This window comes from Archocentrus centrarchus, unplaced genomic scaffold (assembly GCF_007364275.1).
Source record: "Archocentrus centrarchus isolate MPI-CPG fArcCen1 unplaced genomic scaffold, fArcCen1 scaffold_26_ctg1, whole genome shotgun sequence".
NCBI lineage: Eukaryota > Metazoa > Chordata > Actinopteri > Cichliformes > Cichlidae > Archocentrus > Archocentrus centrarchus.
Genome location: NW_022060256.1, coordinates 1984196 through 2004444, shown reverse-complemented (window position 1 = coordinate 2004444; position 20249 = coordinate 1984196). Strand labels below are relative to the sequence as shown.

General features: G+C 40.8%; 1 protein-coding gene across 2 annotated transcripts in view; it reads right to left on the bottom strand.

The window, feature by feature from the left end:
- zfr (zinc finger RNA binding protein) overlaps positions 1-14006 on the bottom strand; it is a 44679-nt gene extending 30673 nt beyond the window's left edge. For both annotated transcript variants that reach the window (XR_004019408.1, XM_030723461.1), the window contains exons 1-7: positions 13896-14006; positions 13663-13744; positions 7130-7412; positions 5818-5956; positions 4207-4425; positions 3482-3717; positions 461-664 (exon numbers count right to left, since the gene is read on the bottom strand). Coding sequence is in view for 1 of the 2 variants with exons in the window: in XM_030723461.1 (XP_030579321.1) it covers positions 461-664; positions 3482-3717; positions 4207-4425; positions 5818-5956; positions 7130-7412; positions 13663-13744; positions 13896-13932 (1200 nt within the window). In the remaining variant the exon portion in view is untranslated. The remainder of the gene's footprint in view (positions 1-460; positions 665-3481; positions 3718-4206; positions 4426-5817; positions 5957-7129; positions 7413-13662; positions 13745-13895) is intronic.
- Between the last annotated feature and the right edge of the window lie 6243 nt (positions 14007-20249).

Sequence of the window (20249 nt, the reverse complement as noted above, 5' to 3'; positions counted from 1 at the left end):
AGGTAGAAGAAATTTAACACATTCTTTCCTTATTAAAATGTGTGGAACACTTTAAGTCACAGCTATTAAAATTAAAATTCTTAAAATAATCTGCTTTAAGTGAAATGTAAAATGGGATGTTTAATCCAAGACAGCTCACACATAAATCTACATGTACTGCAGCACTGAGCCAATCTGTGCAACTGTTATTTTTTACTTTAATTCTGACTTCCTGTCATAGAGGGGGGGTTCTGTGGCTGTGTAACATCTTAGAACCCACAGTTAACTGGTACTGTACACCAGTTAAAATACGAATACTTAGTTTAACCAACTAGTATCTCTGATGGCTGCTCATGAAAGCACCATCTCAAAAATCCCGTTGCACACAAAAGTGGTTCTAGTTTTGAACTGGTACTACATCTCTGGAAGAGAGGCATTTTTGACACCAAAATAAAAATATAACGCATGCAATAGTCTCTACCTTTTGATGCTTGGCGCCACGTATATGGGCAGCATAGGCATCAGCACCGGTGCATGAAACATCACAAAGTTCACATCGGAGCTGGTTTTGAGCATTGCGGGCCAGTGCCCCTCCACCACTACCGCTGCTGCTGCTGCTCTGGGAAACCTTCAATGCCGCTTCCTTCTTCTTGTGCTTCTGGCCTTCCAGGTGCTCCTTGTAAGTCTTAAGCAGTCAAAATTGGAGGGAGACAGTAATTAGTCACTAGCTGAAACACTGTTTTTTTTGACATGGTCAATTTTGATACCATGTCATCTAAAGGCCACAAACAGCGCCACCTTGTGGGAACATGAACTATCAGTTCTCACATTTTCAGGTACCGCTTCTAGGTGGAGCCGAGCCGTCTCAATTTTGGGCAGCAAAGCCTTAAGGAATTTGGGTTAATTTATTATCCAAACTGAGTTTTCATCTATGATGTGTCTATAATGCGTCCATGGTGCATTTAGATGTCTCAACATCTGCACCAAACACCACTGGTTTGATAAGACTTCCAACCTGATCACATTGATATGCATATAGTCAGTGACTAGAGCGTCACCTATTTGGCGACACAAAATATCATGTGTTATACTTTAATGTACTGCTCCTCCCTGGTTGACTGTATCCAGGTCAAAAGCAGTCTGTATAAAATTCAGACGCTGATGATGCTTCAGAGAGACAACTGTGACTTTTCATTTAACAGTAGCGCTTTGTGGTATGCTGATTAGCCATGACGCAGGAAAGCTTAAAACCAACAACAACAAAAAACCCCCATCATGAAATCACATCCATTGTGATCAAACCTTTCAGGTTTTATGGATCTTTTATGGATCTTAATATCACTCCAATGTAGACTGAGGACCAAATCAGTCCAGTCTTTACTGCACTCTTTACAAATTATTTCACATTGATGGTCTTTGTTTTTTTATACCTGAGCATTTTGCCAAAGTGCTTAAAATACTTTTTACATCAATGTTTTAAAAAACTCTAGTAATTTGGCATATTATGGGCAATTTTCATTGTAAATGTTAATCACAATGAAATTAAAGGAGGAAAGGCAGTAAAAACTCTGGAGCTGAGCTACAGTTAAGTACGCTGGCGTTCCAATTGTAAAATGACTGTGCTGCATTCTCCTGTCCTTGGGAAGTCCAGACTGCTGTGCAAACTTGCCAAGTGCAAACTAGGTTCATAAACATTGTTAACATTAAAAGTGCCTGTATGACTTTCTATAAGTTTTGTTTTCACAGGAAAAATAAAGATAATGCATTAAACAGTTTGGCAACTGTGGGCTTGTGTCTGCAGTAGATTTAAATTGTCATAAGTGTTAGAAAACAACCATATGAACAAAAAGTGTGAAACTAATCAGAAGGCACATGTGTAAAGTGATTTACAGAAAAAAGATTATTAAAGGTTATGTAAAAATTATAAAATGCAAAAATCCCCATGTATAGAAATGAAATTTGCAAATGATGGCAGGATTCCACAGTTGTACGATTTTTTTATATTATAAATGAAAAAAACCCTGGAAAAAAAAATTAGACAAATGAATGTATCAGCCTCTCCATAAAAGGTATGTATATGTAAGTTTGACTTTATTCTGACAATAAAAAGGTACCTTTGAAATGAAAACATATTTTCAAAGACCTAACTTTATACAACAAAGTGCTGTTGCTGTTTTGCTTGTAGTTTAATAACTTCCACAGGAGTATTCCCATTCTTTTTTCTTAAGTGAGAGAAATCAAGTCTTTTTTGGGCTTGAATACATGCATCAATATCAGGTTCAATGTCTGAGATGGATATGCAAAGGGCAGTCACATCAACATGACATTTAAGATCCATTCCACATCTGAGAGCTCTGCAATGTCCTTGCCTTTCTTCTCACGAAACTTTTCAATTTCTGGCTCTCAGGTACCATGCTTTTTAGCACTATACCCAGGCTGAGCAACCTGACAGCTTGTGGTAGCCTCTGTCACCATATTTAGTCACATGTTCCTCCAAAAGTATCACAAACTGTATGATTCGGAGCTCTTACTCTGATGAAGTTAACTATTGATGAACTAACTATCATATAGTTACAACATCAGCATGGTTAATTTTTAATACTGACTTACACAACACCTCCTGGTGTTTAATACAATGCAAAAATACCAATTTCAGCACTGGATTCATTTCTCTCACATTATCTTGCATCTGCTACAAAAGTCTGACATTGTTTCCCTGTCAGATTTGGACAGCCAATGTTTGGAACACCTGCCAGTTTGTCCCATTGCAGCCCCAGCTTGTCCAAGCATACACTTGCCTTTATGAACAAATCACTCCCTGTCATAGTCCTTTTGATTGAGCACATTGCTGTCAGCTACTTCGTAATCTTATAACGTTCGGTTGAGATGTCCATTCCCGCAGTGCAGCAGTTGAGTTCTTCTATTTAGTCTGGTAATCTGGTAATATGTCAGTTCTAACGCATTTACTGAGAAGCTGCATTCACTTTGTTTATATATGCATATATAACTTAAAAAAAAAAAATCACTTTAAAAAAAAAAAAATTTTTTTTAAAGCAACAAAGTTGCTTTTATTTTGTAATTTCTCACAAATTCACAAAACTAAAAAGAAATAACAGCAAAGAGTGGCTGAGAGGCTGAAATGGATCAAATGGATCAGCATGAACCCTGGCCAGCACTACAATGGCCAGGGTTTTAAGTAAAGACACACCCATGTATAAATAAATAAAAACAGCAATAACAATAAACTGAAACTGTCAGAATCTTAAAAAATATATATATATTTTTTGTCAATGCCAGTTTTAAGTGACCAACAGGGTCTGAGGCACTTGGCAATTTTTTTTGAACTGTTGAAATATTTAGTGGCCAACACTTCGGCATAACAAAGAAAACAAGTACAGAAAACAGAAACCATTTTAAATTAGCACACATATCTTAGAATTTAAACATATGGCTTCATGCGCTCATGCACTTAATGGTGCCATTTTGGGCTAGCAAAACTCACCTGTGGGCCAGCACAGCTGATCTTACAGACATCACAATAGTGGATCTGAGGGGGTTTGGGCGGCTGTTTGGGCCGAAGCTGTTTACTCTGAAATGGGGGTTTCTTGGTAAAGGTGTTCCCCGTCCATGCTGCTGTTGCTGCTACAGCTGCCACTGCCTGCTTCTGCTGTTGTTGCTGCTGGTAGTAACTGGAGGCTGCTGAGTAAACTGCAGCTTCATAGCCAGAATATGAGGTTCCTGGAAAAGATGAACCAAATATTCCAATTAAGACTTACTGCTGCCTTTTTATGGCCTTTTCAAAAGGTTCCCAGAAAAACATTTATTTACATAATGTGACCATGTTCACCATTTTAATTTAACATGATACAGAATAAGATTAAAAGTCTACATCTATGCTGAGGGATCTTAAGTCCTATACTGGTTTTATGAATAGAATCAAATTGTGATGTTAAGCAGGAACATTGTTTACCATTCTTATCAACACTGTCTCATACGGCTAAAAATAAATACATGTCAAAAACAGATCTTCCAGTCAGCTGTGGCCATGAACTGTTCAATATTAAACTACTCATTTGTTATCCAGATCTCCACTGACCAGCTACATTACCATTTATCTTCATGTTACTTACTGCCCTACTACACTTAAGAGTGAAAACTACAATGAAAAAGAGTTGCTAGTTTATCCTGGAACAGCATTTTTGTAATATATTAAGTGACAAAACTTACCAGAGTAGGTGACAGCATTTGTGCTGTATGTTGGGCTTTGTGAGTAAGATGGGACAACAGAGGCTGCAGCAGCCACAGGCTGGACAGTGGAGGTCACTGGGTATATGGAGAAAGTTGAAGAGGCTGGACTGGGAGCAGCTGGCTTTATCACAGTCACCTGTCGAGTCTGCTGACTCTGGGTGTATGATGTCACCCCCTGGCTGTACACTGATTTGGGGGCTACAAAACACAGAAGTGGATACACATGCTTTAAGTGTATGTATAAATTGTAAAGTTCTGCAGCAAGTTTTGGTGTATCCATCCCTCCATTCTTACTAAATACTGCAAGCTACAGGCTGGGCAATTGAAAATAAATCAAAACCGACATTCAGAACCTCTAATTGATGCAATCTTGCCCATGTCTGTTACTTAAGTTTGTTTTTAAATTCTGTTACTACTTCCTCCATTACGTACTCATAGCCCTGAGAAGCACGCACAAGGCGGCTACGGAAACCCAAAGAGTGGAAAAAGTCCCAGCTGGCACCACATATGGAACACCAGCACGATAACAAGGTAATACACATAATCCAGCTCACACAAGCATAAATGCGAACACGGCATCAGCCACTTGCTTAGGTTGTGTACAGAGACCCTGCTGAAGTCTAATTAGCGAGCATCTAACCAAGCTAGCTCTCTGAGCAGCTCCGACCGGCTTCATCGATGGATAACATCAGGATGCAGCTGGATTTGAGCTTTGATTCCTTCAAAGAGTTCAGTTTGTTTTTGTCAGACATTCGCTGCGTTCTGATGTTCTGCACCACATGTTGGTGTTGTTAATCTACTGCAGTGACACTGAAGTTCGTTGGGAATTAATTGGATTTTGGAACTGAATTAGAGAAAGAAGATTATTTATGTGGAGTCAATATGCTGTTGTCAAGAAAGGCACGTGTGAAATGTAAAAGTAAGATGAGAGGTCAAATGTGACATATTTGGATACAAACTATCCCCATATTCCAGCATAATTTCCCTAAATGTTACAATACAAATAAAAAGGCATTAAAATTTTAATTATAATTCTAAAGAAAAGACATTTTATCAAAGTTTGACCTAATTTGACATTGAAGAACTCAGAGATCCAAAGTAACATGATATTTAGAATCCCCCATATATTATACACTGTCAGTATCAACAATGGTAGAAACAAACACTTTCAATAGCTCTATATAGCTTTATTATCACTGTGTCCTTCAAATCATTCTACTGATCTTGAAGAAGAGGTCAGAGGTCAAATGTGACATTTTAAATCTTTACAATGGTGCCCATCTATATGTTTACAATACACACCATACTTGGAAGAATCAATTTTTAAAGTTATAAAGGCTTTTTGTCAGCTTTTGACCAATAAATCATTAAATTGAGCTTTAAGACCTTGGTGGATGTAACATGGCCCCACTCTACATCCCTACAAAATTTCAATCAGAATTCATTCAAAATCTTTGAGTTATCATGTTTGCCGAGAGAATGACATGCAACACACTACTAAAAATCTAACCTCCTTAGAAGAGGTAATCAGTGTATTTTGTTGCAATGGGGTTGAAAAATATAATAGTGTTAAGTGTGCATTTAGCATACCTGTCTGGTAATAGGTGTCTGCCACACTGGGCTGTGGCTGTGCAGCAGCAACAGCTGCTGTGGCAGTGGGTTGTTGGTAATACTGCTTACTGTCGTAAGCTACAGCTGGAGCTGTTGAGCGGACGTAGGAATAAGAGTCCTGCAAAGCAAAATGACAGAGGTTAAGAGATTGTTAATTATTCCCTGGTTTCAGTTTAAATTTCAGTGTGTCTGTGTGAAAAGAATCAACTCCAAATGACTCCACATGATACCATCAATGTGTGAGGGAATGCAATCTTCTACTGAAGATCTTTATACCAGTGGTTCTCACGTAATAATATTTACTCAGTAAAACTGAATACTGGACCAGAACAGACGTGCCAGTGCATCCAAATGACATCACCGATTTAGTAGGCTTTAGCAGGAAGCTGCCTTGCTGTTGGGTTTTTAAAATGGTGCGGTTGATTCTGGTGAAGGAGTCGCTCTCATGACTCAACTAGTGACGACACTCCCTGGCCAATCAGTGGCATGCTGTTCTTTCACATCACATTTTCAGACTGCTTGGAACCCTGACTGAGTGGGTGCCGAGCTGAGTCAAGCCTCGCTAAGTAGGTACTAATGTAAACATGGCTTTTGAAAGGTGCATTGCATTTGCAGGGCTTCATTTGGCCACTGCTGCCAGTAGATGTCACCCAAATGTATTGAATGAAAATTCAAGTAGTGAACCAATTTCTGATACAATGGTAAGAAAACGGTTCAGCGCTTCAAAAAGCCTCATTTTGCCATCACTATCCGTGAGCATAAAGTTTTCATTGTTGGGTGCAGGCATTACACACAGCAGCTTTACATGTTATTAGTGAGCACTTGCTCGCACCACCTAGTCGGTGTTGGAGATGTTCAGTAGCCAAATGACAACACCCAAGTAGTCTACTGGGCTAAAAACATTCACAGGACCCCGTGATGTTTCTGACCATAGCACCCACAAACCGTAGCGCATCTCAACCACACCACAGCTTGGCATACATCTGGGTGCATGGGCCCTCTCATCACTGCTTGCAGCTTTCATTTTAATTTATTATTACTTTTGATAGTTTCAAGGTTTTTCGGTGACCATTTTGGGGTTTTCTGTCTTTAACTTAGGGTACCATTTTGTCAGTGTCTGTACATGACACCTGTATGTGCTGCTCTCATTAGCGGCACATCCAGCACGCCACAATATTTCTCAGAAATGGTGGAAATCAAAAGGTGACTACAAAGAATGTGCTCACAATTGCAAAAACACAATGTCTTGTAATCTGTGTCTCAATCTTCAAAGAAATATTTTGTAGGGTACCTGGTAGTTCTGTGAGGTGACCGGAGGGGGTGGTGGAGGGACTTCGGGCTGCCGTTGAGGGTAGCCATAATCAGTGGCAGCATGCGTTGGCTGGTACCCTCCATAAGCTGCAGCAGTGGCAGCAGCTGCCACGGCAACAGGCGCAGGCCTAGCTACTGCAACTGTGGCTGCAGCAGGGGCATAGGCTGCTGCCACAGTGTGTGCTGCCACTGGTGCTTGATGAACCGTGTAACTGGCCACTGTGGTGGGATGAGTGTATGCTACCCCGGCTGCTGGCTGCTGGCTGAGAGGGCAAGACAAAAGGGAAATATCAAGGTTAGCTAGACAGTCACAACCTAAAGACATGTAAAATGGCTCACTGAAAGTTTTGTCTTCCTTTAAAAGATCTTTTTCAGACTGCAGTGTTTCCAACACTTTACAGGTATAAACAACCAAAGTATATATGGCAACAGCATTAGATTTAGCATTAAACTATACATAGCAAACCTTGGTAAATCACCTTTGTATGATTTGTTAAATACCCCCCCCCAATGTTTAGTGCTATGAAACGGAAACGCCTAAAAATGCCCATGCAATAAGGCCAGCCACCAAAATGTCCGAGTCCACATCTTTCAGTTATAAAACTGACACTACAGCCCTTCATTAAATCCAGACAACTATTTCAATGCCAAGAGCATTTTGCTATGGTGCAGAGCATCAGTAAATCTGGCCTGTGGACAGTTATTCTTGCAGTTAATTTCATTAAATATGCATTTGTAGGCATTTCCCTTTCAGAGTCTGCAGAGGAGCCACAGGGATGCAGGTATTCAAGATATTTTTTTATAGCCACTACTCCTCTACATCAAAAAGGACCCAGTTCAGGTGGTTCAGGCATCTAACTAGGATGCCTCCTGGGTGAGGTGTTCCTGGCATGTCCTACCGGGAGGAGGCCCCGGGGCAGACCCAGTACACACTGGAGAGATTATATCTCTTGGCTGGCCTGGGAATGCCTTGGTATTTCCCCAGATAAGCCACAGGAGGTGATTGGTGAAAAGGAGGTCTGAGTTTCTTTGATTAGGCTGCTGCCCTCATGACCTGGGCCCGGATAGGCAGAAAAAGATGGATGGATGGTAGCTGGCGAATCTCCAGTAATTGCATGATGCTATAACGTCAATGCAGACCATAAATCTAAGGAATATTATTAGCACGTTGTTGAAACTTTGTCACAAAGAATTGAGGGTGTTCAGAGGGCAAAAATGGGTCCAACCCAGCAATAGCAAGGTGGACCCATTTTTGCCCTCTGAACTCCCTTAACACTAACTTCTAAAATTTAGTGAATAAAACAAACCTGATATTTCCACATAACAGTTATGAAGCAGAAGAGACAGGAGAGGAAAAGAATAGAGTGTGCCACAGAGACAAGGAAAAAGAAAGCCATCAAAAACACTAAAGACACTGACACAAATCAGTAAGATGCTGACAGTGAAAGGAAATGGAAACATGGACAACAACTAACATGTACACGTTTTAGCTGAGGTACTCCAGGCTGAGAATTTCAGCTGTTAGCTACCGGAACAAATTGCTATCTATATAGTTAGGTGACTACAGTTAGCTAGCTACAGTTAGCTCACTAACTAAATGTAGTTTTTAATCCTGTTGAGAGTGAGTATTATAAATATCCATTTTTTCAGAGTCTGGGCCATGAAGTAACCTGAAGTGCACCTCCCGAGAAACACCTTTAATGAATTTATTTCATCGTCCGAGTGATGAACATCGTTTTGGGAAATACACTCCTGATCAAAATCTTAAGCCCAGTTAAAAAATTGCAAGAATTTGCATTTTGCACTAGTGGATCTTAAGAAAGTTCTAAGTAGAGCTTCACAATGCTAAAAGAAGAAATCGGCGCAAGAGACAAAAACTTTTGAGCAGGGAATTTACTGAAAACTGCATTTACACTCAAACATGATTTTTTCAGCTGATCAAAAGTTTAAAACCAAAAGCTCAAAAAACCCCGAAAACCCCCTCAAAACAGCTCCACCATTCTTGTTGATCACTTCAAACAATCGTTTAGGCATGCTTGATGGGTTTCCAGGAGGCTAGTGGGAATGTTGCTCCAAGTGTTGAAGATGGCTTCATGAAGGGCATCCACTCTCTGGAACTGATGTCCATTTTTGTAAACTTCCCTTGCCATCCATCCCCAAATGTTCTCAATCGGATTTAGATCAGGGGAACATGCAGGATGGTCTAAAAGAGTGATGTTGTTCTACTGGAAGAAGTCCTTTGTCAGGCGGGCATTGTGAACTGCAGCATTGCCCTGTTGAAAAACCCAGTCATTACCAGACAGACGAGGGCCCTCAGTCATGAGGGATGCCTGCTGCAACATCTCCACAAAGCCAGCTGCTGTTTGACGCCCCTGCACAACCTGAAGCTCCATTGTTCCATTGAAGGAAAACGCACCCCAAATCATGATGCCCCCCCCCTCTGAGAAAACATCTCAGGTGGGATCTCCTTGTCATGCCAATAACGTTGGAAGCCATCAGGACCATCGAGGTTAATTTTTTTCTCATCAGAGACAACTTTCTTCCACCTTTCAATGTCCCATGTTTGGTGCATCCTTGCAAAATCCAAACGGGCAATTTTGTGGCGTTGAAGAAGACGTTTTTTTGTTTCTGAAGCCCTTCCCGCGCAGATGCTGTCTGATGGTTATTAGGCTGCAGTCAGCACCAGTAATGGCCTTAATTTGGGTACAGGATTGTCCCGTGTCTTGACGGACAGCCAATCAGATCCTGCGGCTCAGTGCTGGTGAAATTTTTTTGGCTCTACCACTTGACTTTTTTGTTCCATAACCCTCAGGATCCTTTAAAAAAATGCAAAATGACTGTTTTACTGCATCCAACCTCAGCAGCAATGGCACGTTGTGAGAGGCCTTGCTTATGCAGCTCAACAATCCAACCACATTCAAATTCAGTGAGCTTTTTTACTTTTGCCATCAGGAGGTCTTGACAGTGTAAAGACTTGACAGAAAATGACATGGAATCCAAATTGTTGCACAGCTTTTGGCTTTTAAAGGCTATGGTCTTAAACTTTTGATCAGCTGAAAAAAAATCATGTTTGAGTGTAAACGCAGTTTTCAAAAAATTCCCTGCTCAGAAGTTTTGTCTCTTGTGCCGATTTCTTCTTTTAGCATTGTGAAGCTCTACTTAGAACCTTCTTAAGATCCAATAGTGCAAAATGCAAATTCTTGCAATTTTTTAACTAGGCTTAAGATTTTGATCAGGAGTGTACCTATATACCGCAAAATCCCACAACATAGTGAAAACTCTGCAAAACAGTAATTTTTTTTTTTTTTTTATCCGCAATACAGTGAAGTCGCAATAAGTGAACCATGATATAGCGAGGGACCACTGTACTGGATAAAAATGAGTAATGGGATTTAGAGAAAAATTGCTTTAATGTTTCCAGTTTAACCATTTCTAATGTGATCTAAGATCAGCTTCAATGATAGATGACAACTCTCTCCACAGCAGAGATGTTTCACCGAGTTACTGTTAAATGTCAGAGGTCAGACATAGTTTCATATTTAGCTGAAAACATGCAGGGCAGCTTTCCAAGTCTGTAATGAATGTAAAGTTTTACCAATAAGCACAAACATGTTATAAGAAATGTCTCAGCTTTATGGGTTTTAAATATTTCAGTACAGTTTCAGGAAAATGAGTCATTTAAATTAAAGAATGCAGATCGTGTGGGGAAGCTCTGATGAAAATTAAGCCACTATCAGCGGATCTGGAATGTATGAGCTGGGAAATAACTGGAGCCTGAACTCGATCTGGACCTTATCCGGTCTGAACCCATAATCTTGATCAACCTGGATCCTCCTGCTGTGCAGGTGGACTTGGACACAGTTTGCTGATCTGTTATAGAGCCTATGATCACTGATTTAGGTGATTTTCATTGGAAAATGTTGAGATTCATACTCTGAATTTCAGACATCATTCCTTTCAAAATTATTGACATTTAAGTCACTTTAAATACATTTAGTTCAGTTTTCAAGTTTTAAAATCATTTCAGCCTTATCTTCACTCAGTCACATCATCTCCAGGATCCAGAAATTTTTCCCCATCAGTGAGCTTTTACAGCACGATCAATGATTGATCGCTGATCAGTGCGTTCTACACCTAAAACTTCATCCAGATCAGTGTGACGTAAACAGTGATGCTACAGTAACTGCAGTAAATGTTTCAGAGGAACTGACTGGCAGTCTGACAGCTGCGCTGATTATAAATCCGACACATAATCGCTGTCTCCGTCCTTACAGCCTATTGACGAGTGAACGACTGTAAAAGCGCTGAGGTCACGTACAACAAATAACGAACTAATGTCTAACTGGGATTTCAATGTTTGTAGAAGCATAAACGTCCGCAAATGAGTTCGCTCCTCTGACGCTCTGACAGCGACTTTACGAATAAGGAAATGAATTGGCATGTCAGACAGGGGGTTCAGGTGCAGATGGAGGGGAGGAGTCAGAGAGACACTCAGCGTTTGTTGAATAAAACCTGCCAGCGAGCAGGTTAAGTTCACAGAGTCTGTTACCATGGTAACTGACTCAGAATTGACATTAGCTCTCTTCCTGGAACAGCTTCCCTCATGTTAGGGTTAACAAACCCCGAATTTTTAGCTAAACCTGCTTCCTGGAACATGGCCCTGGGCCTCCCAAAGAGCAGTTCAATTTAACCGAAGTTGTTAGCGGTTGAACTTGGACAGGTCCCTATTCCCTTGTTCTGACATCAGCCTGACTGCCATGACTGCACACTAGGGCTGGGCGATATGGACCAAAAACGGTATCTCAATATTTTTTAGCTGAATGACGATATACATCGCAATATTTTTCCATCCAAAAGGTATAAACAAAAAGGCACTTCTGAGTCAAAGCTGCACGTCCCAAATGTCACACAGGTATTCAACTTTCAACTGTAGCTGTACATGAGAAATTGCTCAAAAATAAAACTATTGGCATATTTAAATGACAATGCTCTTCAAATAAATTAATGCTTTTTTCTTCCATAACAAAAGACTCACAGCTGTGATATTAAAATATAAACAGAAAAGATAGAGAGCAAAAATAGCAAAAGGCTGACTTATTCTTTAAAAAGCCAGTCTGCAGTGAAGTAGACTTCACCAAAGTGCTTCCTACTGTGTGTACTCCTGTACATCTAGTACTCTGTGCAAATAACAAAACATGTAAACAGACTGAATGAACAAAGTTCCATCCTTCAGTCAGCCAGTGGTCGATCGCTTGGTGCTGCACCTTGCTTAGGTGCCATCGCGCCAGGCTGAGTACTTCAGCAGTTATTGTAATAGTTAGCTAGTGACGAGGCCATTAGCATTAGCATCAGTAGGCATAGTGGAAAAGATTAGTGCTCTGACCTTTTGTCGGGACTTGTTTGTGGCATTCTCTAAAGAGTACATTATTCTGCTGCTCATCTGACACTTTGAATCCGCCACCTCCAAATAATTGAGCATTGTTTTTCTTTTTACTAACCAGCTCCTCTTCAATAACTTTGTGTCTCTTTACTTCTCTATGCTGTCGCTTCCTGCATGATTTGTGGGTGAAGCAGTGAGGGAGGGGTGAGTTGCGTGAGGGAGAGATGTGAAACAGTGTGAAGTTGTGCAAAGACAAATTGGGAGAAGAGAAAAGTGAACTGGTGGATCTACAAGTATGATTGTAATGCAACACTGACTACATCGATATAAACAATATTGTCTCATCTTATATCTCGTATGAAAATATATTGATATTTCTGAAAAATTTGACATATCGCCCAGTCCTACTGCACAGCCAGTCACCACCACACACCCACACAGCATCATCATCATAGTGGATAAACTCTATGAAGTATCAATTATTGCCAAAAAGTTAAGTATCTAACTGACCAATTCTATTTGGTGCAATACACCCAACTGGACTAGTCAGGTGTCAAACTATTAGACACAGCTGCCAAAGCAGACACTCCTGCACTTTCCCTCAAATACTATTAGTGGTTTATATTTTAGATTATTGTTTGGTGGCCTGTGAACACCATGGACAAAGATTTTTGGTATGATCTGACCGATCGCATACAGTGGCTTGAATAACTTACTTAACGAGTATTCATACAATGACACTACAGCTACACAGTTTACTTTGTCCTACTAAATACCTGTTATAAATTCCATCCTCCTAATAAAGTCTAATGATGTTATACATATGGTTACTGCCGTGATTTGGTGTCTGACCACCCCATGAAATCGCTTGTGTGCTACTGAAGCTACACTTGATTTGTGACAGCTCAGCTTCGCCAGTGAACCAGCGCAGTCTTTGACATTTATTTACGTCGTTTAATCCCCAGTTGGAATTCCGGATAACATCCAACTGCAGTGGCCCCTCCCCCAGCTCCAACAATGGAAGCAAGCCTTACATATTTGCACAGCATTTATAAACCAAGCTGCTACAGTTTTAAAACAGACACATGCAGCATACTGGAACCAGAAGAGCCAAGTATTCACCGTCCTCTCACCTGTACTGGGCGGCAGCGCCGTGGGTAAATCCAAAGTAATTGCCGGTAGCCATTTTGGCATCTTCACCAAGCCGGCCAGGCACTGCGGAGGAAAAGCTAACCGTTAGCAGCTCAAATAAGCGGTCCAAGGACGATCCATTAACGTTACTATTTTATTGCTGTTTCCACGTCTGTACAGATATCAAACTCTTTGAAGCTGACTGTCATATAATCACATTTTTATCGATACTCACCATAGGTGAAGGATACTACTGGACAAATGGGAATCATTGGTTTCGTATATTCTACCGACTCCCGAGTGGTACACCAACCTATATATATTTCATGTCGTACCCGGAAATGTCGTGTTGACGCATGCGCGGAATGCTTGACTGGACACGTAGGGTGCGGTCCTACGGTGAACTCAGACTCCGCTGCTGGCACAAGAGATACACAGAGACATCAACAGCGACACAAGTTGCATGTCTATGGCGTAATTTGATCTGTGTGAGGCTATATTTTGTTTTAATTTTAGCTTACATTATTATAATTTTTCTTAAGCGGTTTAGCTTCTTAAATAGCAGTATGCAAAACTCTTCTTTCAGTTATTAAGTTCCCCCAACATCATTTATATTTGTTCACTAAACGAGGATTTGCCTTGCAATGGCAAAACAAAGTTAATAATTTTAACACTGTATGTCTTGTTTTGTTGTTTTTGTTTGTTTGACAAGTCTAGAAATGTTGGGATCTTGTGTAAAATGTAAATAAAAACAATGCAACGATTTGCAAATTTCATGAACTTATATTTTATTTTTATTTTTTTATATCAACTGTTTAAACTGAGAACCCATTTTAAGAAAAATACACACTTATTTTCAATTTGATGGCAGCAAACTGAAAATAATTGAAATTGAACGAAGTTGGTACAGGGCCGTCTTTACCCCTGGGTAGAGCATCCTCTCTTCTTTCAACAGCAGTCCATAAACACCTGGAAACTGAGGAGAGGAGTGTTGTCCCATTCTTGTCTGCTAGAGGATTCTAGCTGCTCAGCCCTCCTACATCCACTTTGCCTCAGTCCATTTTAAATGAGCTTTGGCCCAGAGCACAGTATGGTTGTTTGGTTAGCTGGTTTATGTTCTGTGACCCAGAGAAGACAGCAGTGTTTGGGATCATGTTTGTATGTGGCTTCTTCTTTGCGTTATGGAGCTCTAGCCTGCATCTGTGCGTGACACAGTGAACTGTGTTCACGGCCAGTGATTCCTGGAAGTGTTCCTGCGCACATGCAGTGATTTCCATGACAGAATTGGGCCTCTTTTTAATTTAATGCCACCTGAGGGACTGAAGATCACAGGCCTCCAATTTTCCTTGTCCTTTGTGTACAGCTTTCTCCAGATTCTCTGAATCCTTTGTTGATGTTGAGGAATTATTCTAAAAAGGTTCCACAATTTGTAGTGCTTTTTTTCCGATTAGCAAAGAAACCAAACCAGGCAGTGTGATGATGTTGATGACACCCCCCACTTTCAACAAAGTCACCAGAATCACCAGAGTCCAAACATCACAACACAGGATGGAGATGAGAACCCAAGTGGCTGCAACCTACATCAAAGGTCAAGAATCAATGGACATGTGCGAGGCCAGAGAGCACAACCCGGTCCCACGCAGGCAGCACAGGCACCCAGAAAGAGGAGCCCACAGCACCACACAAGCCAAGAGACAGTGAATAGACCCAAAGCCCAGGAAGGACACCAGCCAATACAACCATGGCACCTCTGTGCAGGCCCAGCGGCACAAGACGACCAGATCCACAGGATCATTGGTTATAAATATATAATATATGGAGTCTATGCATTTATTATCTATAGTGCTCTAGGTAAATATAATTCTCTTGAATCATGGGGGGCTGGAGCCTATCACAGTTGACACAGGGTGAGAGGCAGAGTACACCCTGTACAGGTCACCAGCCTGTCGCAGGGCTAACACAGAGAGACAGACAACCACTCACATTCACACCTATGGGCAATTTAGAGTGACCAATTAACCTAACCCCAGTAATTGCATGTCTGTGGACTGTGGGAGGAAACTGGAGTTCCCACACAGACACGAGGAGAACATAGAAACTCCACACGGCGAGAGAGAGGCCTGGGCCAAGGCGGAATCGAACCAGGACCTTCTAGATGTCATTCTAGCAGTGAGGCACCAGTGCTAACCACCACGCCTCCATGCTGCCCTATTCATTTTTTATCAAGGTAAAAAAAATTTAATATTAATATTTAATTAATAATGAAAATATTGATATTAAAATGTATTTTTAAACAAAAAATATAACATCAAAGTTCTATAAAGATATTTTAAGTGGCCAAAAAACACTGGATTGATAATAATGAAGGTACAAAAACACAGACTCCTAAAGATTCTTGCAAAACAAGTTATTTCATCAGTTTATATATAAGCCCTTCATAAATCATGTTGACTGTGCTCTATTTACCAATATAAACAAAGATATTACGCATAAAAGCACACAGAAACATCGGAATCACTTTTTGGCAGACAATCACTTTTTGGCACAACACCAGCAGCTGTTGAATGTAACTAATAAATTAACTTGTAATCTAACTTAGTTACTTTCAAAATTAAGTAATCAGTAAAGTAACTAAGTTACTTTTTAGTAATCAGTAATCGGATTACTTTTTCAAGGTAACTATGCCATCACTGTCCACCACTGAGTATGAGTGTGTCACTGTGGTATGGGCTAGAAAAATGGAGGTATTACCTAAAGGGGAGGCATTTCACCCTTGTGACAGACCATTCTTCCCTTTTCTGGATTTTTAAAACTCAAAAACCCAGTACAAGGTTGATATAGTAAATGGTTCTTATATAGCACTTATCTACTCTTACTGAGCACTCAAAGTCCTTATACGCTGGTGGGCTCTCCTCCAAGAGTTCTCCTTCACCATGGAAAACTGACAATACAGTGTCAGATGCCCTGCCTAGAGCACTTGTATAACACCTGCAGCCACTCAGCTGTGCTGTTGTACTGGGCTCAAAGAAGGACACCTCCAAGTATTCCAAGTATACAAATCACAGATGAGGATATCAGGAAGGGACAATGGGAGGATCCTGATATACAAAGCCTCTATGACAGAATTATGGAAATAGGAGAACTCATTGAGAATCCCACAACCAAATTCACTGTTGGGAGGACAAAGTCGATCCAACTACCTCATAAAACACTGTACTGGAGAGAAAGTGTTGACATGCAGGATGAAAAATGATATTAATCAAATGTCTGTGCGTTAAAAGCAGGGAGACCCAAACCTGGATCAACCTCCTCCCCATCACAGGTGAACACCTGTATCATCAGACCTGTATAAAGGGGATGATTTGGCTAAATATTCCACAGCTTCATCTCCACCCTACTCTGATCCTGAAAAACAAGCTTCAACATCAACCAACCTTCCCCAGCTCACACAAGACACTTCCAGGTCAACTGCATTAACATTAATGTCTCCTCATGTGAATGGATTGGGAAAATATTTTTTTTTTTGTTTGGATGACAGCATCACCGCAGTACTAATGCTTGAGGGTGTGGGCTGAATGTAAATATTGCTTTGGGTCACAGACCACAGAACACCTGCCCAACCCCAAAGACAACTGTGAGGACTTTGTGACCCAACTCAACTCTTTTCTGGTGGAATTCAAATCAACACCAACTGAAGTAAAGACAGATTCTTGGAAAGTGAGGTCAAACCCTTTCATCAAAATCAGCAACAGGTGGCCAGACAACAGCATTGCCCTCAACCCTGCAGCGTATACAAATGCCATAACTACACTGTGTAGCAACTTCACCACCATGTGGCCACGGAGATTAAACTCTTGCTCAGTATCTACATGTGTGGAGCAGGAAATTGAGACTGACAGAGTATTTAAGCTGCCTGATGGAAATATATTCAAAGCATAGGTGGAGAGTGTCATGGTCCTGTTTATTTACTTCCTGTTTTATTTTCCTAGTCTTATGTTCCCTGTGTGTTGTGTTCAGTTTTGCTTCCCCTTGTCTCATTAGCAGCATTCTGTGCATCTGCCCCTCCCAGCTGTTCCCACTTGTCTCCTCACCCTGATGTGTTTGTATTGTCTGCATTTCCCCTCTTGTCCTTGGTTGTGTCCTCGACATCTTAGCTGTTGTCAGTCATTTCCCTCTGTGTGCGCTGAGTTGTTAAGTCAGCAAATAAAGCTGTGAAAACTAAGTTACTTGTCTCTTGAGTCCTGCGTTGGGGTTCAATCCTGCCTGGGCAAAGCAAGGCTTTGTGAAACACTGAACCGTTCAACGCACTTGTGCCGATGTTGTGCCAAAAAGTGATCGTCTGCCATGAAGTGATTCCGATGTTTCTATGCACTTTTATGTGTAATGTCTTTGCTTATGCTGTATCTTTGATGGGTGTGTTCTAGAAGAAAAAAACCTCGCTGACAAAGTCTTGATGCATATTCAGAGTTTATTGCAAAAAACAGACAGTGTCAAAACAGATGCTTCTTGAGCCATCTGGGAGAGGGATTTCCAATCGCCCTAACTCAGTTCAGAAAAGAGATCACAAAGGTTATATAGTGTTGGTCAAACCCCCCACATTCCTGTTATTGTACCTACATTATAATCAATCTAGTGCTTTTTTGGCCACTTAAAATAACTTTATAGAACTGTGATGTTATATTTGTTGTGATTTCTGCAGCCTTCTTAAACTGTTTCTGTTTAAAAAGATATTTTTAATGTCAATGACAGTTTTTACCTTGATAAAAAAATGAATATATAAAAGTTACTTTGCCACCTATTAATCTACTTATGCTTATGGAAATTAAGGAAGAGAAAATCGAGTTGCAACTGTCATGTGTAAAGATTTTTGGTTAAAAATGTTATTTTTTCAGCTGTTTTTTTTTCTAACTACCTTCCCAGCCTTGGAAAAGATCTGTTGACACGCCACAGGGCAAAGGTATTTTTTTTTTGCCAATAAATAAAGGTAAGGATAAATAGCATGTCATTCTTGCCAATAAATCAGTGTACCATGTGTCCTTGGAACAAATGCATCCATTAGATATTTTTTAACCTCTACTGTTGCATCAGCAGTTGCACTGTGGGTGCTCTGTTTCCATAACCCGGCTGTCAAAAAGTTCCCACAAACTGTCTGTCGAAGGTTTTGTTGCTGTGGTTGACACTGCCACTTCTGCTGCTGCTGCTGGTGGTGGTTGTGGGCCTGCAGATATCGATGGCTGTCGTTCTGAATAAATGAAAACAGTTTTAATGGTAGGGTCAGCCTGTTAGTTATACAGTATAGGCATAACAAACACATAATTTCCATTATTTCTGATATCACCTCAAACAGTGAAATGAAAACAGAAACTGCTTAACGTCATTTGGTGGTAAGGTGGCTGAGCGCATTAGTGAAACACTTTCTAGTGTCAGTGTTCTCTCTGCTTCCTGGGCTTTCATCGGATTTCCAAAAGCTAGATTTTTAAACTTTGGTTTGAGCAACATGGCCAAGATAAATACCTGGAATGACTCGTATGTCCCACATCTGGTGTGCAGGCCATCCTTTAAGTGTGAGCCTAATGTAAAAAACAGGAGCAAACCATGAAATACTGATAAACTTAACTGACATAGCTTGATGTTTGCGGTCAATTATGCACCAACTCCAAGACTTTCCTGTTATTGCAACTTACCTAATTGTATAGCGGGCTCTAGTCCTGCATGTTTAACTGTTGCTGACAGTTTGTACTGCAGCATTCTGTAGAGTGGTATCAGTTTTGATGCCAACACTCTCAACACTCTGACATTTCTGCTGTTGCAGGCTTAAATGGTTGAAGGAGTGTAATGCATTCATGAATGAGTCCATATTCACAACTTGTCAGAGGAACAATATCACTGCTGAGATTGGCAAGTGCAGCACCCACGGGCTCACGTTGCTCATACAGCCGCTGCAGCATGCTCTGTTCCATGTTGTCTACATCTCTTGAATCAGAGCCTTCTTTATAATAAAGAGCGTGAGCAAAGCAGGGTACATGGCGGAGGTTTAGCAACTGTACACTTAAAGCCATGTTTGCTGCATCATCAGTGACCAGGCACTGAACTTTTGATGTTATTCCCCATTCAGTCATGAGCACACTTTTCGCCTCCATTATGTGCTCAGCTGTGTGTGACTGGTAAAACCTGGTCTCCCCAAGCAGAACTGTTGCCATCTTTGTGTCACTTGTGATATAGTGGCAAGTCACACCAAGGTACCCATCCATGTTTATGGAAGACGTCAACCGTAAGACCATCAAAATCAGCGTTCTGTTGGTCAGTCTTCACTTTCTCCTTGGTGGTGTTGTATTTCTCCTCCATCATTTCCTTGAGCACTTTTCTTGATGGCAAGATGTAGCTGGGGTCAGTCTTTTGTATAACGGGCCTGAAACGTTCATCCTCAACAGTAGTGAAGGGCTGAAAATTCTTCACCACCAAATTCACCAAAGCCTCATCCAACTCTCTCTGCCTGCCTTTTAAAAGAGAACATAAAATCAATTCCAGAAGAGTTACTTAGGTAAACGTAGCTTCAGAACCTGGTTTGGGTATGAGGGTATTACTTGAC